General features: G+C 43.2%; 1 protein-coding gene and 2 pseudogenes across 1 annotated transcript; all 3 read left to right on the top strand.

Moving 5' to 3' along the window:
- LOC123814325 lies at positions 1 to 10135 on the top strand (annotated as a pseudogene).
- LOC123814423 (von Hippel-Lindau disease tumor suppressor) lies at positions 10007 to 14936 on the top strand. The gene is made up of 3 exons (XM_045832224.1): positions 10007 to 10379; positions 12756 to 12878; positions 14728 to 14936. Exons 1-3 carry the CDS (start codon positions 10199 to 10201, stop codon positions 14883 to 14885), a joined length of 462 nt encoding a protein of 153 aa, XP_045688180.1. The 5' UTR covers positions 10007 to 10198; the 3' UTR covers positions 14886 to 14936.
- Positions 14937 to 22372: 7436 nt separating this feature from the next.
- LOC123814324 lies at positions 22373 to 25527 on the top strand (annotated as a pseudogene).
- The last annotated feature ends 596 nt before the right edge of the window (positions 25528 to 26123 follow it).

Genomic DNA, 26123 nt, shown 5'->3' with positions numbered 1-26123 from the left:
ATGAGCCAAACAAGCACCAACGGCGGCGATGAGGCCAGCATTGTCTTTCTGGCCCCTGGCCCCTCAATGACATTCAAGGCCAAGGAGCCAAGAAGCTTGCGGGCCGAGCTGTGGAGGAGAATCACGTGAGGAATAACCAAGTGCTGGGAATTGGAAGTGATTCTACAATCCTCCATGCTGTGCAGCGAACAACTGAAAGGGTGAAAGAAGAGAAGCTGAACTTCATCTGTATCCCCACTTCCTTCCAGGCCTGTCAGCTCGTGCTGCTGCGCTGCGGCGTAACCCGCAGTGACCTGAGCTGACACCCCGAGACTGACCTCGTCATGGATGGTGCTGACAAAGTGCTGTAGATGCTGGTCTCAGTCTCATCAGGGGCAGTGGAGGCCGCCTGACCCCGAAGACTGTGGTGGGCTGTTCCACTCACTTCATCGTGATTGCTGATTTCAGGAAAGATTCAAAGAACCTTGGGGATCATGTCACAAGGGAATCCCCACTGAGGTCATCCCCATAGTTTCCATCCCAGTGAGCAGGCTGTGATTCAGAAGTTTGGGGGCGTGGTTGATTCTTGTATGTGCCCTGACTGGGGATTGAACCTGCAGCTTTGGTGTATCGGAATGATAACGGGAGTTTTATCCTGCCTGGGAGTTTGATCTGTGCACAAATGGAGTGAAGTGAGCCCAGCTAAGAAAATGACCCCAGGCACCCCCTCTGTGGTAGACACAGGTCTATTGATCAATATGGCTGAGACAGTCTATTTTGGGATGCAGGATGGCTCAGTGAACATGAGGGAGAAGCCTTTCTGTGGACCCTGCCGGGAGTGGAGTGTCCTGCCCTGGAGCCCGCAGCCCACAGCCAGGTGGACATGCCTCTCCAGGAGCCTTTGCCTTAATGTCTGTGTGCCAGGTGGACAGTGGCAAGGTGGGGGCTGGGCGGTTAAATCCAGTCTTCTCAAGTCTTGTTATTAAGTTCTTTTTTAAAAGACCAATACAAACATATATACTTTTTACTATTAAACATATTCAGTTTTTTAATTTTTTTTGTATCTTATTATATTTAATATTTTTAAAATCCTCACCTGAGGATATAACATATTTTTTTGGACCATAAGACACACCTGTGTTTTAGAGTAGGAAAATAAGAAAAAAATTTTTGAAATGTGGTAAAATATGGCACTTCTGGCCAAGATGGAGGTGTAGGCAGACACACTGTGCCTCTTTTCACAACCAAAAGAAGGACAACAATGATTTAAAAACAAAAAAACAGCCAGTACCAATGGAAAATTGAACTGTATGGAAGTCCAACAACCAAGGAGTTAAAGAAGTCATATGCATCCAGACCAGTAGGAGGGGCAGAGTCAGGCAACCGGGGTGGAGAGGACTCACGACAAATCGGTGGCTGGCGAACCCCAGACGCACAGGGTGGTGGCTGGCAATCCTAGCAAGATAGTGGATTGTGGAGCTCAGTGTGGTGCACATTGCAGTGGGCATTCCCAAATTTGCACACAGATAAACCAGGAGAAACTGGGGAGCAAGAGAGACCACACAACCGGGGTCACAGCTCAGGGAAATGAAGCCTGAAAACACCAGTTGAAAACCCCTGTGGGGGTTGAGGTGCGGGGAGATACTTCCAGCCTCACAGGAGAGTTCGTTGGAGAGACCCACAGGGTCCTAGAATGTACAGAGATCCACCCACCTGAAAATTAGCACCAGAAGGGCCCAATTTGCTTGTGAGAAGCGGGGAAAGTGACTGAAACCCAGCAGAGATGGGAGCAAATGCCATTGTTCCCTCTCTGAGCCCTCCCCGACATACAGCATCACAAAGCAGCTAAGTGGGTTGCCCAGCCCAGGTGAATACCTAAGGCTCCACCCCTTGCTACATAACAGGTGTGTTAAGACAAAAAAAAAATGGCCCAAATGAAAAAACAGATGAAAGCACCAGAAAAAATACAACTAAGCAATGAAGAGATAGCCAACCTATCAGATGCACAGTTCAAAACACTGGTAATCAGGATGCTCACAGAATTGGTTGAATTTGGTTGCAAACTAGATGAAAAAATGAAGGCAAATGTACAGGGAACCAATAGTGATGGGAAGGAAACTTGGACTCAAATCAATAGAGTGGATTAGAAGGAAGGAAGAAATAAACATCCAATCAGAAAAGAATGGAGAAACAAGAATTCAAAAACATGAGAGGCGTAGGAAACTCCAGGATATCTTTAAATGTTCCAACATCCAAATCATAGGGGTACCAGAGGAGAAGAGGAAGAGCAACAAGTGGAAAAGTTATTTGAACAAATAAAAGGAGAACTTCCCCAATCTGGCAAAGGAAATAGACTTCCAGGAAGCTCAGAGAGTCCCAAAGAAGTTGAACACAAGGAGGAACACACCAAGACATATCATAATTACATTACCCAAGATAAAAGATAAGCATGGAATCCTAGATCAGTAAGAGAAAAGGAGACAGTTACCTACAAAGGAGTTCCCATCAGACTGTCAGCTGATTTATCAAAAAAAGAGTCCTTACAGGCAAGAAGGGCCTGGAAAGAAGTATTCCAAGTCATGAAAAGCAAGGACCTGCATCCCAGACTACTCTATCCAGCAAAGCTTTCATTTAGAATGGAAGGGCAGATAAAGTGCTTCTCAGGTAAGGTCAAATTAAAGGAGTTCATCATCACCAAGCCTTTATTAAATGAAATGTTCAAAGGACTTACATAAGAAAAAGAAGACAATAAACATGTCCAGTAAAATGACAGCAAACTCACAATTATTAACAACCACACCTAAAACAAAAACAAAAGCGAACTAAGCAAATAACTAGAACAGGGACAGAACCACAGAAATGAAGATCACATGGAGGCTTATCAACAGGGGAGTGGGAGGAGGAGAGAGGGGGAAAGGTACAGAGAATAAGGAGCATAAATGGTAGGTAGAAAATAGGCAGGGGGAGGGTAAGAATAGTATGGGAAATGTAGAAGCCAAAGAACTTATATGTAGGACAAATGGACATGAACTAAAGGGGGAAAATGTGGGTGGGAGGGAGTGTGCAGGGTGGATGAAATGAAGAGGCAAAAATGGGACAACTGTAATAGCATAATCAATAAAATATATCTTAAAATATGGTAAAATATTTAATAACCTAAATAACATAATATTTCGCCAGTGTAAATGTAAACAGAACTCAACAGCAGTATTAACAACCATTATTCCTCCCAAATTTGGGAGGGGGGGGGAGTGCGTCTTGTAGGCTGAAAAATACAGGGGGGTGTAAAACATTTAATTTATTTTATTTTATTTTGAGACAAAGGGGAAGGGAGGGAGAAAGAGAGAGAGAGAAACATAAATGTGTGGTTGCCTCTTGCACGCCCTCTACTAGGGACCTGGCCCGCAACACATGCATGTGCCCTGACTGGGAATCAAACCAGCAAGCCTGTGGCACTCAAGTCACTGAGGCACACCAGTCAGGGCTGATTTTTAGTTTTTGTTGGGATCATGCATAGTGCCTTGTTATATATTTTAAGATGAGGTTTAAAAAAATCTGGTGAGTATAGAAGTGTGGTGTGTAAGGACTTGGTGTGTAAGCTGTCAGGGAGAAAATGTGGTAGTTCTTTTTTGTTAGGATCAGGGGGTTCATTCAGACCCCTGTTGTTGGAAGCAATTGGCCAGAAATACTTGCTAGTACTGCTGTGAAGTGTGAGGTACAATTAAATGATTGTGTTTTGTTGCTGAGTTTTTATCCATTCCTGTATTATTACTTGCATGGTTCATCATCAGAAGTTCTTTCTTTTAAAGTACATTTTACTGATTATACTATTACAGTTGTCCCAATTTTCCCCCTTTGTCCCTCTCCACTCAGTACCCCCTTCCCTCCAGCAATCCCCCCCTTAGTTCATGTCCATGGGTCATACATACAAATTATTTGGCTTCTCCATTTCCTATACTATTTTTAACATCCCACTGTATATTTTGTACCTGCCGATTAAGCTTCTTAATCCCTGTACCTTTTCCTCCATTCTCCCTTTCCACCTTCCAGCTGATAACCCTCCAAATGATCTCCATAGTTATGATTCTGTTCCTTTTCTGGTTGTTTGCTTAGTTAGTTAGTTAGTTAGTTATTTGTTTGTTTAAATTCACTTGTTGATAGTTTTGAGTTTGTTATCATCTTAATGTTCATAGTTTTCAAAAGAAGAAAAGATATTTTTCTTTTTCTTAAATAAGTCCCTTTAACATTTCATGTAATAATAATGGCTTGGTGATCATGAATTACTTTAGTTTTACTTTGTCTGAGAACCACCTTATCTGCCCTTCTGTTCTAAATGATAGCTTTGCTGATTACAGCAATCTAGGTTGTAGGTCCTTGCATTTCATCACTTTGAATACTTCTTGTCAGTCCCTGCTTGCCTGCAAAGTTTCTTTTGAGAAATCAGCTTATAGTGTTATGGGAACTTCTTTGTAGGTAACTATCTGCTTTTCTCTTGCTGCTTTTAAGATTCTCTTTACCTATGACCTTTGGCATTTTAATTATGATGTGTCTTGGTGTGGTCCTCTTTGGGTTCAACACGTTTGGGACTCTGTTGCTTTGTGGACTTTTATGTCTTTTTCCTTCACCAAATGAGGAAAGTTTTCTTTTGTTATTTTTTCAAATAAGTTTTCAATATCTTGCTCTTCCTCCTATCCATCTGGCATCCCTGTGATTCAGATGTTGGTATATTTGGAGATGTCCCAAAGTCTTCTTATACTTAACTTGTTTTTTTTTTCAATTCTTTTTTTTTCTTTCTGTTCTGGTTGAATATTTAATTGTTCCTTATGTTTCAAATCATTGGTTTGAATCCCTGCTTCCTTCCCTTCTTTGTTGGTTCTGTGTGGATTTTCTTTATTTCACTTAGTGTAACTTTCATTTCTTCCTTTATGTTGTTGCCGTACTCAGTGAGTTCTCTGAGCATCCTGATCACCAGTGTTTTGAACTCTGTATCTGATAGATTGGTTATCTGTGTTTGATTTAGTTCTTTTTCTGGGGTTTTGTTCTGTTCTTTCATTTGAGCCATATTTGTCTGTCTCCTCAATTTAATTAGATTTAAAAAAGGACTTCAGCATTCTTGTCCTGGGCAGTGGTCTTAAGCTGTGTCCTAGGTGGTGGTCATCTCACCCTGGAGTACAATGGCTCAGATATCATCTCGAGTTGTTTGCAGTCCTTCTGAGGAACAAAGGTGGAACTGCTTATGGTCTCCTGGAGTCAGGGTGGGTCATACCTTCAGTTCTTGGAACAAAAGTTTTTACATGCATTGATTACTAAGCTTATTAGCTACTACTTAAATGAAAATTTTCCAACTCTTAAGTCCCCTATCACTTTGACAACCTGACTTAGTGCACCTGTTAAGTTGTATGGGGTGGAGCCTTAGGTATTTGCCAAGGAGGGGCAACCTGCCTCACCACTCTGTGGCTCTGTGTCGGGGGAGGGATTGGAGAGAGGACAATGCCACTGCTTGGCTTCTGGAGGCTTGGCCAGCACTCACCCCATTTCCAATCACTTTACTCACTTCCTGTGTGCAACCAGCGCCCTTCTAGCTGTTGCCCTGGTGGTGAATGCCAGAGTGGGTGGGTTTGTGTAAGTTCCAAATACATGGGAGACCTTTCAATAGACTCTCCTGAGAGACTGGCAGTTTCATGGCTGTCCCAACCCCCACAGGGTTTTACAGTTAGAAGTTATGGGGCTCTATCTTCTTTGTGCTGGAACCCTGGGCTGTGCAGTCTGGCCTGGGGCTGGGATCGCTTTCTCCCTCGATATCCCTCCCAATTTTTATCCACCACACATGAGTACAGGACTGCCCATTCTGTTGCTGCCACCTTTCCACACCACACCGCATCTTGTCTCTCTGCCCTAACATGGCATCTCTGCTCCTCCTACCCATTTGGATGGATGTGGCTTCTTTACATCCTTGGTTGTCGGACTTCCATACGGTCCGAATTTCTGGCAGTTCTGGTTTTTTTTTTTTTTTTTTTAGTTAGTTGTAATTCTTCTTGTGGTTGTGCAAGGAAGCAAAGCATGTCTATCTATGGCTCCATCCTGACTGGAAGTCAGCATTGGAAGTTCTCATCTCTTTATATTGTTTGAGGGTTGAAATAAAATAGTATGGTGCTTGCTCTCTCTCTCTCGTAGAGACCTCAGAAATTGAGGAATTCCTTTCAATACCTTTTGGGAATTGAACCTGCAACCTTTCAGTTAGAGAATGATGCCCAACTGAGAATATATAGCTAATATCGTCTATAGTTAATTGTTACTGAATGCTAGATGTGCTCATTGCTTTATGTACTTTATTTAACCTTCAAGCCCTAAGAAATAGACATTCTTATTCCCATGTAATAGGTTTAGAACAAGTTTAGAGAGGCAGAAATTTGTCTAAAGTCATACAATATAAGTGGAAGTGCTGGGATTTGAACCTATACCTACCTGATTTGGACTGCTCTAACCATTCTACCATTTTTAAGAAAGATTTTATTCATTTATTTTTAGAGAGATGCAAACACAGAGAGAAAGAGAGAGAGAAACACCAATGTGCGGTTGCTTCTTGTGTGCACCCCCCACTGGGGACCTGGCCTGCAACACAGGCATTTGCCCTGACTGGGAATTGAACTGGTGACCCTTTGGTTCACGGGTTGGCACTCAATCCACTGAGCCACACCAGCCAGGTTAAACCATTCTACTTCTGAATGTGGTGTAACCCGATCTAAAACTTACTTTCTCACACCTAGTCCAGAACTGTTTCACTATACTCACATTAGATATTTTTAAGGCTATTACACACCTGTATGCCTTATATGCCTTCCTCGCCATCCTTTTGTAAAGAAGTCTTCATAGGTTTTCCTTGCCGTGTCTGGCAAACAGTTTGCATTGATGTCTATGTGGTCTAGTTTCACTTTTCCCAACTTCCTTTCTCCAAAGGTTGAATAGTAAATGTACAATTTTCTGGAAGTCTTGGCTAAGGAATTTAACCCTTCCAGCACTTCCTCCAGGTATATCTGGGTTAGAGCTGCTTCTGGAGCCAAAAGAAGCAACTATATCCCCCTTTACTCTCAAGTCACACGTCTTTGCTCACCAGTCACTGCAGTCCATACACAGTGTTACGCTAAACCATTTATTTTATTCCTAATGTGTCACTTCTTCAACTTGTGCAGCTAGAGTTCTGATTACAGGCATACCTCATGTTATTGCTTGTCACAGATGTTCCTTTTTTTTTTTTTTTACAAATTGTAGGGAAGACGTTACACCAGTAAAAAGGTGATGGCTCACTTTATTGCGATACTTGCTTTACTGTGGTGGTCTGGAACCAAAATAGCAGTATCTCCAAGGTGTCTCCTCACTTAGGACCATAGTTAATGTTTTATATGTTAACCTATGTTTACTGAATTACTGTTTTTGTTTTTTAACAAGATGCTGAGAGGATGGTTGTGTTGAACCATAAAGAGAATGGGTTTCAGAGAGGTTAAATATACCCAGATTTTCTGAGTCCATATTGAACTCATTCATCTTACCATAATGAAAAATTTGGCAGAGTTCGTTTTCTCCTTCACACATTGGACATTGTAGGGAAGTTAGCGACATGTGCTTCTCTTTCTTTCCTCGTGAAGTCTTAATGATTTCTGAAGAAATAGTTATGAAGGATTTTTGCCGTTTTCTAACTTGAGTGGGAAATGAGCTGAATATGAAAAATCTCTGCTCTTCAGAAGAGCCTTCAAGATTTATTTATTTATTTACTTTTAGAGAAAGGGGAAGGGAGGGAGAGAGGGAGAGAAACATCAATTTGTGAGAGAAACATCTATCCATTGCCTTTCTTATGCCCCCAACCGGGCACCTGCCGGCCACCCAGGCATGTATCCCGGGAATCAAACCGGCAACCTTTCAGTTTGGGCTGGTACTCAATCCACTGAGCCACAACAGCCAGGGCTAATTCACATATTTACTGAAAAACTAACTAAGGTATTTGAACCAGTGAGCTGTCAGACATAGAGAGATCACAAATCTCTTCATAATAAGGCAGTTTTGAAGCAGGAGACAGCATAGGAAGAGCTCTGAGACTGCAATACTGTCACTGGTCAGCATTTATCACCTTGCGCGTCAGGAAACACCATTTACCAATTAGGATGACCAAATGGGGTCTGGAGCAAGATAAGAATTTGGGCTAGCAAACCCCTAGGAAAGCTGGCGCCACATTTACCCATTAATCAATATGTGACTTTTTTCCCTCCTATCCCACCAACTATATAAGTCTGGAGAACAAAGGTCTCTCTCTCTCTCTCTCTCTCTCTCTCTCTCTCTCTCTCTCTCAGGCTCAGGGGGCTCTTGGCTTCTCGAGCCACAGTGTCTCTGGCCACCCGGTCTTAGGCTGCCAGGGACTTGTCACCCTGGTCTTCAGACGCTCTTGCTTTTCTCACCTTGCTTTGCTCTAAAACTTTCCCTGTAACCCTCTACTCTACCTGGTCCTGTTCTCTTCCATGGAAGGGAGCCACTAATAAACTGATTACATACTACTAGATTTGCTGATATGTAATTCTTTACATGCGTCAGCAAGAAGAACCAGGTCTCACCCATCAACAGTTTCAATCTTTTTAAAAACCAAGCTTGAACTGGATTCAGAAGCAGGAAAAACAGGAAACTGATTTTTTTTTTTTGGCGTTAGAGACTTATTCAGTTCTTCTTGCTCTTGTTTAATATTCACTTAGTTCACTTAAAGTTCAAAGTCACTCAGTACTTTGAATTTTTCTACCTTTATTTCATAAAGCTAAATACATGTTCGTAAACATTATTTGTTACTGTAGGCCACCCTAAGTGGATAGAAAGTCTATTGTTCATCTTTGGGCTCCTTTCCAGGATTTGTATTCAGTTCTATACTGTTGCCTGAAAAAAAAAAAAAGTTTGCCCCACACGCCTGTGGGGAGCTTTGGCAGTTTGCAGACAGTTGGTGCCATTAGTAACTACTAAAATACAGCTGATTTCTGAAGGCAGTGTAGCTGTCCAGCAGTTTGTACAAGAAAATCTGGTTGGATGAGGGCACTCAGGTTTATTTCCTGGAGAAAAGTTAGCCAGTACAAAAGCTGTCCAAAAGTTAGGATTAGCTCACAAAACTTAAAGGTAAGAGAGACTTTTAAAAATAACCTAGACCACCCCTGCCTTTTGACATTCTTTTATATTTTTTTAAAAGATTTATTTATTTTTAGAGAGAGGGAAAGGGAGGGAGAAAGAGAAGGAGAGAAACATTGATTTGTGGTTGCCTCCCATGCACCTCCAGCTGGGGACCCAGCCTGCAACCCAGGCATGTGCCCTGGCCAGGAATAGGACCTTGGACAGTTTGTTCACAGGCCGGTGCTCAATCCACTGAGCCATACCAGCCAGGGCTAATTTGACAACTAATACTTGGAATCTAACATCTAACACTTGCCTAATCCTTTTAAACCAAGTGTAGCATCCGAGCTTTTAACAGATAGTAGATAAAATTTAATAACTTGTTTTTGTTTTCTTTGAACTTAGTTCCACTGTACTCTTCCATGGCAAAGGGATTAATTTCTATTTGTCGTAATGACATACATTTCTTCTCCAACGTAATTGTTTGCATATGCATAGGATATCTTTGAAAGGAAGTACAAAAATCTGGAGATACCTGCTGTTTCCAGGAATTTTTTCTGGGTGGCTAGGGGAACTGGGATAAGAGGGAAAATTTTAACTTTATTATACTCTTCTGTATAAAATTTTAATTTTGTGACCCAAAGTTGAGACAAACTTGATTAATGAGAAATTTACTAAGTAAATAATAGCGCAGACGGAACGGAGAATATGGCAAAAACCATGCAGTCTCACTAGAATGAAAGAAGCAAAGGAAACAGGCGGGAACAACCCAATTTCTGGGAGAACAGGAGAATGGGTTGTCCTAGCACCGCCCACCGCCTCGGTGAGGTTAGACGCCTGAGGCTAGATCCCTCCGCGCTCGCAAAGACGCCTGCCCGGGAAAAAGCACGTCCGCCCCGCCCCTTGCAGATCCGTGCAGTCAGCGAATCCCCAGGCGCGGAGGTCCGGGTTGTCTCTGCTCCTGGAGGTAGGGCTCAGGGAGGCTGGGAACCTGGGGGACACCGAGGAGTGCGGCGAGTGATACGGCCGGTAAGAGTACGGAGGGGAAGAGTCCCATCCGGAGGAGGCGGACGCCGCGCCGGAGATGGAGGCGGAGAGGCCACGGCCGGTGCTGCGCTCCGTGAATTCTCGCGAGCCGTCCCAGGTCATCTTCTGCAACCGCAGCCCGCGCGTCGTGCTTCCCTTGTGGCTCAACTTCGACGGCGAGCCGCATCCATACCCCACCCTGCCGCCGGGCACCGGCCGTCGCATCCACAGCTACCGAGGTAGGGTCGCCCTTACGCGGCCGCGCCTCGCAGCCCTCTTTGTCCTGCTGCCTGAGCGCCTGCCCGCCGCTGCTGAGCCGTCCGCGGAGCGCTGCCCAGCGCTCTAGGCCTCATAGCAACAGCAACGGTGGCACTAACTCATCGACTCTTCTCCACCACCCGGGGAGGCAGGTGTTCTTGTCATTATTCCCATTCACGCATAAGAAACTGAGGCCCCAGAGAGGTAGTGACAGATCCAAGTCGAAGCTACTAGTAAGTGGCAGAGCATTCTTCTTTATAAGACTGATTAATTTGAGTTTGATGGTGACTTTTCCCCAACCCCATTCCACTTGTAGTTATAAAAGAAGTGCTCCATCCCTAATGCCCATTTGTTTAGTCTGTTAATGGAACACTCTCACATTCTTCAATGACCCCAGTGGGCTAGGCCCGCGTAGGGGCCCTGCCTGCATGGAGACCTGTCTACTGGGGAGATAGACGAATGCATCAAAACAGGTGAGAACAAGCCAATGTCAAAATTGCTGCTGTAGGAATGGAGCACAGCGGGCTGCTGGCTGCTGGAGCTTGAAGTTGGCATTTATCTGCTCAGTCAAGGGGAGGTGAGGATGGGGGGGTGGTGGTGGTGGTGAGTGTAGACGTGTGGTTTCAAATAGCTCTGGGAGAGCTTCCCGGATAGGAAAGGGAGCCCTGCAGGAAAAAAAAAAATGAATGAGATCTAACCAACCAAGAGAGCAGTTCTAGGCAAGAGGGAACCGCATGGGCTGAAGGAGGAGTGGGTATGGAATGGTGAGAGAGGAAGCCCTAAAGGTGATTTTACATCTAGGGAAATGGGGGCCGTTGGAAGTTTTTTAGCAGGGACATGACATTGCCAGGTGTAAGCATTCTGCAATATGCTTACACAGGTTGCCGTGTGGTTTGGGGAGGAAGACTGGTGTGGAGGAACCAGTTAGGAAGTTGTTGTAATAACCCAGGGTCTGATGGGGGTGGGGATAACTAGGCCTTATTGCCAAAAGAGGTAGTAATCTTCCCATGGTTTTCAAGAAGAAAAGTAGTCGTAGCGGGACTTAATTTTCACAACTATACAGGCAGACTCAAAGATACAGAGAACAAACCTGTGGTTGCCAGAAGGGAGGTGAGTTGGGCTGGGTACAAAACCTTGCAGGGATTAGAAAGTAGGAACTGACCGTTAGAAAGTAGTCACAGGGATGTAAAGTACAGCACAAGGAACATGGTCAGTAATATTGTGATAACTGTATGGTGCCGGTGGCTATCAAACTTATGGGGGAAATCACTTTGTCAATTATACAAATGTCTAACCACTATGCTTTCCCACTGAAAGCATTATAAAATAATACTAAATGTCAACTAATTGAAATATAAAATGTTTTTTAAATGAATAAACATTTCACAGCCATCCTGAGAGGAGCCTGATGGATCTTTTTTTCTTGAGGGAGGTATAGTCAGTGCCTCTTAAACTTTCACATCAAACTAACACATCTGTAGTGTCCTACTTTATCTAGAAAGTTGTGTAAATTTTGTATTCTTCAGAATTTATTTGTGATTTAATATAATTTCTTTTTTAAATGTTACCATGTGAATGTACTTAATGTCACTGAACTGTACACGTAAAATGGTGTAAATGGTCAATTTCATGTTATGTACATTTTACCACAATAAAAAAATTGCCAGCTTACATTCCTTAAATGCTGGGGGTTTGCTTTCCATTCTTCTCTCTCTTGTATATGATGCATTTGTTTCTTAAGTCCAGGTTAATTTACATAATGTGCAGATCTTAGGGTTTGATGGGTTTTGACAAATGTAAACACCTAATTAAAGTTACAGATTAGAACATTTCCATCACCCCAGAGAGTACCCTCTTCCCTCTTTCTACTCATTCCCCTCCCATCCAGAGGCAACCAGTCTTCTGATTTTTTACATCATAGATTAGTTTCATCTGTTCCTGCAGAGTGTACCCTCTCTGTCTTGCTTCTTTCTCCACAAGATGTTTTTGCACCTTGTTTTTGAGAAGCACAGGTTTGAGGAGTCCGTGACCTCATCTCTTCTTTTAATTTGCATTGTTGGTGTGATTTGTAATTCATGTGCTTTGCTTTTCTCCATGGTAGAATAGAAGGTAGGGGTATGATTTGGAGCCTCAAGTACATGGTCTTCTATTTACTAGTCCTGTTGCCTGAGCAGGTCACTTGGCTTTTTCAGACCTATTTTCTCATGTGTAAATGAACCTATTGTGAGGACTGAGCAAGCTAATGTGGAAGGCCTTTGTCTGAAGGTTAAGCAGAATGGCAGGTATTTTAATGTCAGTGCAGGGAGGTGCAGGAAATAGGGGTGTGGCTATTGAACAGCCTCTGCTTGCATTGACAGGTCACCTTTGGCTCTTCCGAGATGCTGGGACCTATGATGGGCTTCTGGTTAACCAGACGGAACTATTTGTGCCCTCTCTCAATGTGGATGGACAGCCTATTTTTGCCAACATCACACTACCAGGTACTGAGGTTCCATCTTACTTTTCAAAAAGACCAGGCTGTTGCAATAAGTAGAAGAAGGGCCACTTGCAGGAGCCAAGCCCTTAACTGACTTTTGCTTGGTGTTCAGCAAGGTAGTCAACCTTTCCGTGTCCTATTCTCCACCACAGATAAAATGGAAGTAGAATATTTGTAGGCTCTGTATTGAGCAGAGGTGTGGTGGTGTCTCAGAAGCTCTGCAGGCCTGTCAGAGCTGGGCTGCATTAAAATATCTGATGGTAGAATTATGAATGCATTGTACTTCCCTGGCCTTAGAGTAGAATATGCCCTGGAGTGTCAGGAGAAGAACAAGGTGCAGAGATTGAGCTATCATGGCTACTTTTTTTTTATATTTTAAGATTTTATTTCTTTATTTTCAGACAGAGGGTAAGGGAGGTAGAATGGGAGGGAAACATCAATGTGTGGTTGCTTCTCATGCGCCCCCTACTGGGGACCAGGCCCACAGCCAGGTATGTGCCCTGACTGGGAATAGAACCCGCAACCCTTTGGTTAAAGGCTGGCACTCACTCCACTGAGCCACACCAGCCAGGGCAATATATCATGGCTACTCTATATGGCTTCTAATATTGTATCTTTTAATGTTATTTAACTCAGTCAAACTCACAGTGCCAACAGGGGTTACAAAAAAAAAAAATCTCTGAATTGAACATTAGCATCATAGTATACCCTTTGTCTAAGACTCAAGTGATTTTGGGAGCCAGTCTCAATCCATTGAGATTTTGCTTCCTGGCAGTTGTTTTCAGTTTGGTTCAAATAAATTCATAAAAATTGTTAAAAACAAAACCTCAAGCAATTGCTAGGTTGAACTCTTAAGAAACTGATGTTCTTACACATTAAACAAATACCACTAAATATCTATAGCAGCTTCATAAGGTTCAAACGAATATGTGTACAAGGTCCTGTTTTAAGGAAGTGGGTATATGAACATGATAATTGATGAGTAAATTTTGCCTCGTGCGGTACCCTTAAAGTAGGAATGTCAAACTCTTTTTCACCGGGGTCCACATCAGCCTCTTGGTAGCCTTCAAAGGGCCAAATGTAGTTTCAGCTCCTTGACGGTTAAGGAGTGTTTTTACATTTTTACAGTCCTCAAATTATTTTGGCTCTTTGAAGACAACTGTGAGGCTGAGGTAGCACCCAGTGAAAATGAGTTTGACACCCTGCCTGGAAGAGTAAGTTCTGAGAGCAAAGTCAGATTTCATTTCCCCCAAAATCAAATTCCACACCATTTTGGTTCTGTACTGCTTTTGTGACAACTACCCCAAAACCAACACCAACCACTTGATTTGTCCATAACCCTGCAGTCCGGGCTTCCTCAGCTGGGTGGTCATTCTGCTCATTGGTGGTCATTGGTGTGGCTGTTTTCTCCTGGCAGGTTGGCTGAGGGCTGGGCTTCTCTCCCTTGTGGTCCCAGTGCCTGTCCCTCTGTGTGAGGCCTCTCCCCCAGGGCAGCTCAGTGCTTCTGAGAGGGTAAGAGCCGACGATGCCAGGCTTTCTTAAGGCTCAGACCCAAAACTGCCACACTGTCCCTTCACCCACATTCAGTTCTTAAGGCACATCGCAGGCCTGGCCCACTTTCAAGGGGAAGCTGCTACACAGGGTGACAGATACCATGACAAATACCATGAGATACCCACTGGGGCCGTCACGTTACATCTGCCACAACACATGTCCTCACTATTTTTGCCCACAGTGAGGTCCATCTGTAGTAAGTACAATTGCCATGGTTGGCAAGGGGTCTTGCTCATTCATCCCCTGTCTCAAGGCCTGCCTGAGTTTGCTGCTGAAGATTCGTGTTTTTGCCCTTACAGTGTATACCCTAAAAGAGCGATGCCTTCAGGTTGTGCGAAGCCTAGTCAAGCCTGAGGATTACAGGAGACTGGACATTGCGAGGTCACTCTATGAAGATCTGGAAGACCACCCGAATGTGAGAAAAAGACCTGGAGCGGCTGACACAGGAGCATATTGAAAATCAGCGGATGGCAGACGAGATTGAAGGTTTTAATTTGCCCTCCTGAGCCTTCGCTTTGTGATGGAACTGACTACTCTTGATCTAGATATAGGACTGGTCACTTATTCTCGGTTTCAAGGTGTCTCATTCTTGGAGTAAAACAGTGCTCCTTGCTTAAAAAAAAAGTTAACTGACTTCACTAGGTGGTGATGATTAGGGGCAAGTAAGTGTGTATAAAGGAAAGTACTTGTATTTGCCTCTTAGTCAGGAGAGTTTCCGTGTAAGAACCGTTGTGTAAGTAATTCAGTGAGAAGTGCAGCGTATTCTTTGATTGTAAGAGAGCAGTGGCATCTGCTTTAATTGCTGTACTGTGGTTGGTGACGTGTCCGCCTGCCGCCTGAGAAGACTGAGATGTCCTTGAGGCAGGAACAAACCTGTCTCCTCTTTGAGACCCCAGTGCCTCTCACACTGTGAGCCTTCACCAGTGATTGTTGAACGAACAAACCAGTGGGTACTTTGGTAGGAAGTGTTGGAGGATTTGCCCATTTTTCAGGGGGGTGGGAAACAGGGGACCTTAGAGTGTGCACAGCAAATAAACGTTTTAAAGGGAATTATTTTGTGCTTGCTTCGGCAGCACGTGTACTGAAATGTGAGCGACCGGAGAAGACACACAGCTTCATGAAGCGTTCCGTGCTTTGTGCCCTGGCCCCCGGGGCGTCCTCACACCCTCTGCTGGGCCAGAAGAAACACGCGTCCAAGCACAGCGTGTGGCACTCAGTAGCAAAATTGTGACTTTTCACTATACAAATGTTCGTGGAAGGCACTCTGTGAAATGGAAGGAAGCTGAGTCATACCTGGGGTATTTGTGCCAATATGTTAACTTGCATTTCCTTCGTAAACATTAAACATTCTGAAATCGACTTATTTAAAAAGGGGGGGGTCATTTTTGTATAAAGTACTTTCTATAATTTTCTAATGTACTTTTTTCCATTCCTGGTTGTTACAGCGCTGTTTTACTTTTGTTTCTAAACCAAGGTTAGGTTCTTACTGTTACTGTGATGATAGCTTTTTTGAAACTTGACATCTGCACAGAAGATAGGAGAAAATAGCTGTTCTCTTGTTTAACTCTAGTATGAAGGAGAGACTACTGTACTGTAAGTAGGTTTTTGCCACGTGTGGCTATTTCTTTTTCTTTTTGTAAATCCATGGCATTCTGTTTGGTTTAACATTTTTCAGCAGGCAGGATTTGGTGGCACTTTGCCCCTGCCTGGAGGAGAGGCTGAATCCCACTGTAAGCTCCGGGAAGTCCCTGCTCACGCACAGCTGATTCAGAGAGCAGCCCGGGCTGTTTCACAGTTTCATGGATGTGCAGACACTTTCTTACATGCCAGGCTTAAATCCATTCAGTACTTCTGTCAGGCTTCCTTTATGGTAACAGTTTGAGAAAAATTCAGTAGAGAAAACATTGGAAAGGACAGAAAAGTAAAAGGAAGAGAGAGATCCCTGTAGATACACTACCTAAACACAACCACTAACCTAACATTTTGAATTTTCAACCCTTTTTAAGGTTACTTCTGGTTGGTTGGTTTTGACAGAGTTGAGGTTATACTGCACATACAGTTTTGTATTCTGTTTAACTTTTTAACTTAAATATCTTCTCATGGCATCTTTATCAGCTCCCCATAAACATTAGCACAATGTTTCTTTTGTGAATAATGTTGGGATATTTCTTGGCATCTTTGGCCCCTCGTGCTAACCTTCGGGCTCAGGAACCAGTGCCCCACGGCTGTCTCGTTACTGCCTCACATTTCACCCAGTCTGGTTCCCCTCTCCACAGTCAGCAAACTGGTTGGCTCTTTCTTGTTTTAAAGCACGTTGTAGTACTCATTCAGTGGTATACCTCTAACTGTCTAAATTTTTGTGTCAAACAGTTGGGCAGGGAAGAAGAAATGCTGGTACAGGAGGCAGCTGTCTGAGTTCCGGAGTGGGGTGGGCTGGGGATTATGAAGTCTGCCTGTGCTGGATTAGTTCAGTGTTGGTTTTACTTTATTTTAATCTGTCTCTGTGTCAAAATGAGATTTCATGTTTTTGTTAAAACATGCAGTTTGAGCACTGTTTTTGTGTTGTCCAAGGAAGATTGAAAACCTGTAGCATGAATAATGTGTTTTTCACTTGAAGTCTTATCAATGTATTAAATATATTAAAAAACTATGCTGTTTCCTATTTTTTTAGTTTTTAGATTTTTAATTTATTTATAGACAGAGGGTAAGAGAGGGAGAGAAACATCGATGTGTGAAGCATTCATCAGTTGCCTCTCATAGGCCTTCTACTGGGACCCTGACCGCATTGCAGGCACATGTCCTGACTGGGAATTGAACCGGTGACCTTTTGGTTCACAGGTTAGCACTCAGTCCACTGGGCCACACCAGCCAGGACAAATTTCCTATGTTGACATTAAAAAGGCTGTTCTGTAATACATTAAATGGTGCTGAGTAAAGGAAAAAAGGAGGGTGTGTTGTGTAATTTTAACCAGATTCTTCTCTCTAGGAGAGTTGTGAAGGTAATGTTTATTTAAAGGTGTAAGGTGGGGGGAGGGTAGCAGACACAAGCAGCTAATTTCATTCTCAGTCCCTTCTCTTTCCAATGCTGGATTTTTTTTTTAATTTTTTAAAGATTTTATTTATTTATTTTTAGAGAGGAGAGGGAGGGAGAAAGAGAAAGAGAAACATCAATGTGTGGTTGCTGGGGGCCGTGGCCTGCAACCCAACATTGTGCCCTGACTGGGAATCGAACCTGCGATGCTTTGGTTCGCAGCTCGCATTCAATCCACTGAGCTATGCCAGCCAGGGCTAGATTTTTTTATCATTGTTTCTTTTCACTTTATCTTTCTCATAAATATGAAATATCACTGTAAAACAATTAAGCACTACAGAAAAGGATTACGAAAAATATTTACAGTGGAACAAAGTTTTTTCCACATGAAAACACAGTGATCCCTAACAGATGCATTATTGAAGAAGATACACAGGTGTTAACTAAGCAAGTGAAAAGATGCTTCACATATGTCATCAGAGAAATGAAAGTTAAGATAATGAGGTACCACAAGGCACTATTAGGAAGGCCAAAATCTAACACTGACAACAGCAAATGCTGGCAAGGATGCAGGGAAACAAGAACCCTCATTCACTGCAGGTGGGAATGCAGAATGGTACAGCCATTTTGGAAGGCAGTTTGACGGTTTCTTATAAAACTAAACATACCCTCACCATATAATCCCACCAATCGTGCTTCTTGGTGTTTATTCAGACGAGGTCCAAACTTAATGTCTAAAACCCTGCACGTGGATATTTATAACAGCTTTCATCATAATTGACAGAACTTGGCAGTCACCGAGATGTCCTTCAGTAGGTGACTGGGTAAATAAGCTATGATTCATCCAGACAATGGGTTCTGCAGCACTGAAGAGAAACGAGCTGTCGACCATGAAAAGACATGAAGGGGACATGCTTACTACTAAATGAAAGAAGCCAATCTGATGTGGCCACATAATATGATTCCAACTATCCAATATTCTGGAAAGGGCAAAATTATGGAGTAAGAACATCAGTGGTCACCAGTGTTTTGGGGAGAGGAATGAATAGGTAGATTACAGCATTTGTCAGGGCAGTGAAACTGTTCCTGTAGTATCACAAACTATACTAATACTATATTACACTACACTATACTAATTACTATACTATACGATACGATATGATACGATACTATACGATACTACACTATATGATATACTACATGATCTATGACATTTTACATGCATCCAAGCCCACAGGATGTTACAACAACAAGCGTGGACTCTAAGGTAAGCTGTGGACTTCAGGTGATGATGATGTGTCTGCACTGGTACGTCAGTTACGAGAAACGTGTCAGTCAGATGGCAGATGTTGATAAGTGGGAAGCTCTGTGTGTGTGGGCAAGAGGCATATGGTAAATCCCTGTACCTTCCTCTCAATTATGCTGTAAACACAGACTGCTCTAAAAAATAAAGTTTATTTAAGAAAACCCAAAAAGGATAAATAGTTAATACTTCACCGGTGATTTTTTAAAAGATTTTATTTATTTATTTTTAGACAGAGGAGAAGGGAGGGAGGAAGAGAGGGAGAGAAACATAAGTGTGTATTTGCCTCTGACACATCTCCTACTGGAGACCCAGCCCACAACCCAGGCATGTGCCCTGACTGGGTATTGAACTGGTAACCCTTTGGTTTGCAGGCTGGTACTCAATCCACTGAGCCACACCGGCCAGGTTTTCACCAGTGCTTCTATTGAGAAGGTGATGATAGGGCAGTGGCCTAGGCATCCATGCACTGTGGACATGAAATAGGTGTTCATGTTTTGCACTCTTGACACAGAAACACCAGCGTGAGCTTTCCAGGTCCTTCCACACTACGTCACTGTGTGTTAGCATTCTGAGCACCTCAGTCCCACTCTCTGCTTGTCACGGGGCTGCCTGATAGCCCTTCACTATTTCTTCTTTCCGTTTTCTTTTGTTTTCTGTTTTCCTTATTTATTGATTGATTTTTAGGGGGAGAAAGACATCGCTTTGTTGTTCCACTTATTTATGCATCCATTGGTTGATTCTTGTACGTGCTGTGACCAAGGATTGAACCTGCACCCTTGGTGTACCAAGATGACACTCTAACCAACTAAGCTATCCTGCCAGGGCTTACTAGTTCCCCTTTTGTTGGCACACCTAAACTCCCTGCCCTGACAAAATATGTGCATGGGGGCTCTCCCCACCCTCACCACACATACCCAGTAGTTCATCGGCAGAGCACAGAAAAATTAGATACACTTGGGTGATAATCAAAAGGATTGAGCAATAGCAATGGATATATGCCAGAAAGTCCCACAAAACTTGTTTCAGGATTTGGAACATAAAACCTCAGGAAATAATCTGTCAGGTTAACATACAAATAGCAATATACTCTCTCCCTAGGCTTTAGGCAGAAAACACAAAAAATTATTTTGTTTCAGTTGGAAGAAGCTAAGAGTCCTAAAGGCCTGGGGCTGGCCCCACAGATGTTAGTTAGAAAGAGAACTGAGACTACTGAAAAAAACAGAGGGAATCCTGGGGAACCATTTTAGTTTCAGATAAATTGAAGGGAAGTTAATTGGACAGCAGACAGTTTAGCAGCCATTGGCCTGATAGGAGTGACATGGGACGACATCCTTCACCTGTTGGGAGGGTGACTGTTTACCTTGGTCCAGCCCAAGTGTGCTGAGAACGCTCACTGCAGTTACCCAGTGCTCGGAAGCATAGATAGGAGCTAAGCTCAGGGCTGTTCTAGCAGGTCTAGCCCATCTGTCCTGGAGCAACTGCAGGGGGCGAGGGGAATTTTGAGGGTGGTCTGGTATGGCCCTGGGGCAGCAGTTTTCCAAATATTGGTTTATGATTTTTCTTGATAGATGTTAGGATTGTCCCATCCCTCCTATAGATGACAAAGCAGAATCCTCTGGAACAGACCCCAATACTAGAGGCAAATGTACATTGATGGGGGATTGGCCAAATAAAGGATGGTGCTCCTAAATAAACTATTAAAAAGTTCTTCATGTAGGTGACAGGAAGAACTATTTATTATTGATTGCAGAAAGTTTACAGAAAATTTAGCGTGTTTAAATTTTTATATGCAAAACATGTATTTTACAGAGGTCTAAATCCATGTGAAAGTATATACCGCAAACTTCATAATGGCGGTCCCCCAGGGATGAGACTGTGGGAAGATGTTCATTTGTTTTTTCTCTCCCTCAGCAGGAGGAGCATCTTTTGTTCTAATGAGGTGACTCTTGGTGGGCTCCTGGGTGGGGGCTGGTCACCACAAAGACCAACCCATAATTACAGGCTCAGGATTTTCAGCTCTGCCCAACCCCTTACTTCTCCAGGGAGGGAAGGGGCTGCATGTGTTTTAATATAATAGTTGATTATGCCTATGTGAGGAAGCCGTCATAAAAATCCCAGTAGCACAGGGTTCAGAGAGCTTTCAGGTGGGCTAACACATCTGCTAGATAGGATAAGGCACTCCAAGTCTGGGCCATTCTTACTAAATGGCATTCTTGATAAATTAAAATGTAGCACAGTAGTTTGCTGACCAGCTATAAAGAGGATGAGTTTGACAGGAACCCAGTGCAGTAAGTAGCTAGCTGCAAAGAAGGAATCAACCTGTAATTGGCCAAGTAATGTATATGAGCAATGACTAAGCCTCCCTTTGAGGAGACAGAGCTTTGGATATGGATGCCCCCCTCTTTTTTTTTTTTTTTTGCTGCAAGTAAAAACTACCTTACAATAACTGTGCTTTGTACTTGAATAGAATGCCCCAAGCAGCAAAGGCCTTGAGTTCACACCAGGAAGATGATACACCCCAACTCCATAGTGACAAGCTCCTGTGCTAGAGACCCTATGTCCTTTTTAAAAAAAGACTTCTATTTATTTATTTTTAAAAGAGGGGGATGGAGAAAGAGGAGGAGAGAAATATCAATGCAAGAAAGAAACATCAATCGGTTGCCTCTTGCACACCCCCAAATGGGGACTAAACCCTCAACCCAGGCACGTGCCCTGAGTGGGAGTCCAACAGGCTACCTTTCAATTTGCAGGAGGACTCTCAACCCATTGATCCATACCAGTCAGGGGTGGACCCTATATCCTTTTAAAAACTGGGAAACTTAAGTGTTTCCCTAAGTTCTGTGAGCCTTTCCAGCAAATTAATTGAATATGGGGCAGGGGACTTGTGAGAACCTCCAGTAAGTAACCAAGGCAGACGGAAGTTGTGGGCAACCTGGGGGCCTCCTCCTTGTGACTGGCACCTGAAGTGGGGTGGGAACAGCCTTGTGGGGATCCCTTACCCTGTGGGACCTGATGCTATCTCCAGGTTGACGGTGTTGGAATTGAGTCAAATTGTATGATGACACCCAGCTGGTATCACAGAGAATGGCTTGTTTGTAGGGGAAAATACCAGAAATGTCAAAGTGAAATGTTCTGTGTAAAGTAAAGGAGTGTCAGGGCTCAAGACAAATACCCCACATGTCCTACAGTGGTGTATTGATCACTTGGAATTGAAGTTACTAGACTGGCAGCAGGTGCCAAAGGGCATTTGACCCTCTCAATCTCCCTGAAAGCAGGAAACAGTCAAACCTCATTTCTCAAATGTCTAGCTATTCCGTTCTCCACCAACTTGTTCATGGGACCGGGAGAGGGCGGGATGGGGGAATGTCTCAGTTGTCAAAAGAAACTTCTGTTCTTCACCCCCACAGTCCTTTCACACTGATAAGGACAAATCTCCCCTGTGAAAGGTGTCCTTCTGGAACCTGGAAGACACTCCTTATTACAAAAATTAACTCAGGGCCAAAAAGTTAGTATAATCCAATCTGATTGCCTCTTTTCTAACTTACTACTTTGTTTAAATTCCACATTAATGAACACACATACCTGGCAGTCTGGGATTCCCAGCAGCATGAGCCAAACAAGCACCAATGGTGGTGGTGAGGCCAGCATTGTCTTTCTGGCTCCTGGCCCCTCAATAATGTTCAAAGCCAAGGAGCCAAGAAGCTTGTGGGCTGAGCTGTGGAGGAGAATCACGTGAGGAATAACCAAGTGCTGGGAATTGGAAATGATTCCACAATTCTCCATGCTGTGCAGCGAACAACTGAAAGGGTGAAAGAAGGGAAGCTGAACTTCATCTGTATCCCCACTTCCTTCCAGGCCTGTCAGCTTGTGCTGCTGCGCTGCGGCGTAACCCGCAGTGACCTGAGCTGACACCCTGAGACTGACCTCGTCGTGGATGGTGCTGACAAAGTGCTGTAGATGCTGGTCTCAGTCTCATCAGGGGCAGTGGAGGCCGCCTGACCCCGAAGACTGTGGTGGGCTGTTCCACTCACTTCATCGTGATTGCTGATTTCAGGAAAGATTCAAAGAACCTTGGGGATCATGTCACAAGGGAATCCCCACTGAGGTCATCCCCATGGTTTCCATCCCAGTGAGCAGAGCTGTGATTCAGAAGTTTAGGGGTGTGGTTGATTCTTGTATGTGCCCTGACTGGGGATTGAACCTGCAGCTTTGGTGTATCGGAATGATAACGGGAGTTTTATCCTGCCTGGGAGTTTGACCCTGTGCACAAATGGAGTGAAGTGAGCCCAGCTAAGAAAATGACCCCAGGCACCCCCTGTGTGGTAGTCACAGGCCTATTGATCAATATGGCTGAGACAGTCTATTTTGGGATGCAGGATGGCTCAGTGAACATGAGGGAGAAGCCTTTCTGTGGACCCTGCCAGGAGTGGAGTGTCCTGCCCTGGAGCCCGCAGCCCACAGCCAGGTGGACGTGCCTCTCCAGGAGCCTTTGCCTTAATGTCTGTGTGCCAGGTGGAAAGTGGCAGGGTGGGGGCTGGGCGGTTAAATCCAGTCTTCTCAAGTCTTGTTATTAAATTCTTTTTAAAAAGACCAATACAAACATAGGTACTTTTTACTATTTTTACATAACATTTTTACAAAACATTGGAGTTTATTTTTCTACCGCACTCTTTTTTGGTTTTTCGTTTTTGTTGGGATCATGTACAGTACATATTTTAAATATTTTAAATATTTACATATTTTAAAATGAGTTTTACAAAAATCTGGTGAGTGTAGCAGTGTGGTGTGTAAGGACTTGGTGTAAGCTGTCAGAGAGAAAATGTGTTGGTTCTTTTGTTAGGATCAGGGGATTCATTCAGACCCCTGTTGTTGGAAGCAATTGGCCAGAAATACTTGCTAGTACTGCTGTGAAGTGTGAGGTACAATTAAGTGACTGTGGTTTTGTTGCTAATATTTTATCTGTTCCTGTGTTATTTGCATGGTTCGGCATCAGAAGTTTTTTTAAGTATATTTTATTGATTATGCAATTACATTTGTTCCAGTTTTTCCCTCTTTGCCTCCCTCCACCTGATACCTCATTCCCTCCAGCAATCCCCCCCTTAGTTCACGTCCATGGGTTGCACATAAAAGTTCTTTGGCTTCTCCATTTCCTATACTGTTATTAACACCCCCTGTCTATTTTGTACCTACAAATTATGCTTAATCCCTGCAACTTTCCCCCCATTCTTCCCCTTCCCCCTCCTAGCTGATAACCCTCCAAATAATCTCCATAGCTATGATTCTATTCCTGTTCTGGTTGTTTGCTTAGTTAGTTCATTTGTTTATTTTTTAGATTCAATTGTGGATAGTTGTGAATTTGTTATCTTAATGTTCATAGTTTTCAAAAGAAGAAAAGATATTCTTCTTTTTCTTAAATAAGTCCCTTTAACATTTCATGTAATAATGGCTTGGTGATCATGAACTACTTTAGTTTTACTCTGTCTGGGAACCACCTTAACTGCCCTTCTGTTCTAAATGATAGCTTTGCTGATTACAGCAATCTAGGTTGTAGGTCCTTGCATTTCATCACTTTGAATACTTCTTGTCAGTCCCTGCTTGCCTGCAAAGTTTCTTTTGAGAAATCAGCTTATAGTGTTATGGGAACTTCTTTGCAGGTAACTATCTGCTTTTCTCTTGCTGCTTTTAAGATTCTCTTTACCTTTGACTTTTGGCATTTTAATTATGATGTGTCTTGGTGTGGTCCTCTTTGGGTTCAACACATTTGGGACTCTGTTGCTTTGTGGACTTTTATGTCTTTTTCCTTCACCAAATGAGGAAAGTTTTCTTTTGTTATTTTTTCAAATAAGTTTTCAATTTCTTACTCTTCCTTTTCTTCTTCTGGAATCCCTATGATTTGGATGTTGGCACTTTTGGAGATGTCCCAGAGCTTTCTTATACTTTCCTCATTTTTTTGAATTCTTGTTTCTTCTTTCTGTTCTGGTTGACTGTTTATTTCTTTTTTATGTTCCAAATCATTGATTTGAAACTTGGCTTCCTTCTCTTCACTGTTGGTTTTGTGTGGATTGTCTTTATTCCACTTACTGTAACTTTCATTTCTTCCTTCATGTTGTTGCTGTACTCGGTGAGTTCTCTGAGCATCCTGATCACCAGTGTTTTGAACTCTGCATCTGATAGGTTGGCTATCTCTGCTTGATTTAATTCTTTTTCTGGGGTTTTGTTCTGTTCTTTCATTTGAGCCATATTTGTTTGTCTCCTCAATTTGACACTCTTGCTATGTTTGTTCCTGTGTATTAGGTAGAGCTGCTTTGATACCCTGTCTTAGGGCACCTGTTAAGTTGTATGGGGTGAAGCCTTAGGTATTTGCCAGGGAGGGGCAGCCTGCCTCACCACTTTGTGGCTCTGTGTGGGAGGAGGGGTTGGGGACGGTGCTGCTGCCTGGTTTCTGGAGGTTTCCCGGGTACACATCCTTTTTCCAATCACTTCACCCACTTCCTGTATGCGACTGATGTCCTTCTAGCTGTTGCCCTGGTGGTGAATGCCAGAGTGGGTGGGTTTGTGTACATTCTAAGTTCATACAGGTCCTTTAAACTGACTCTCCTGAGGGTCTGGCCATTTCTTCCAAATGCTTCCACTGGTTTTTATGGCCAGAAGTTATGGGGCTTTATCTTCCTGGTGCTGGAACCCTGGCCTGTGTGGTCTGGCCTTGGGCTAGGATCACTTTGTCCCCAGATATCCCTCCTTGTTTTTAGGTACCACACGTGAATGTGGGACCACCCTCTCCATCGCTGCCACCTTCCTGTGCCACACCACAACTCCTTGCCTCTCTGACTTGACTCTGAGTCTCCACCCCTCCTACCCGTCTGGATGAATTTGGCTTCTTTACATCCTTGGTTTTCATACTTCCACACAGTTCAATTTTCTGGTAGTTCTGTGAGTTATTTGTTTGGAGGTTAGTTGTAATTCTTCTTGTGGTTGTGCAAGGAGGTGAAGCGTGTCTACTTATACCTCTATCTTGATCTGAAGTCAGTATCAGAAGTTCTCACCTCATTCTCTTGTTAGAGAGTTGAAATAAAATAGTATGGTGCTATTCTTTTTTTTTTTTTCTTTTCCTCTTTGGGGAAGAGACCTCAGGGGCTGTCTAGTCTAGTGGTTTTCAAACTTTATGGATTCAGGTTTGCAGAGCTTGTTGCAAATTTAGATTCCAGGCCCTTTATCCTCAGAATCTCATTCAGTGAATCTGTGCTGGGGCCCGAGGATCTGTATTTATTTATTTAAATTTCTTTCTTTATATTCTTTATTTTCATTTTTGATGTTTTATTTTTTATGCTATTACAGATGTCTCATTTTCCCCCTTCACC

This window comes from Phyllostomus hastatus, unplaced genomic scaffold (assembly GCF_019186645.2).
Source record: "Phyllostomus hastatus isolate PE091 unplaced genomic scaffold, TTU_PhHast_1.1 phas_contig_16, whole genome shotgun sequence".
NCBI lineage: Eukaryota > Metazoa > Chordata > Mammalia > Chiroptera > Phyllostomidae > Phyllostomus > Phyllostomus hastatus.
Note: the sequence above shows the minus strand (reverse complement) of the source record. Positions and strands in the feature narration are given on the sequence as shown.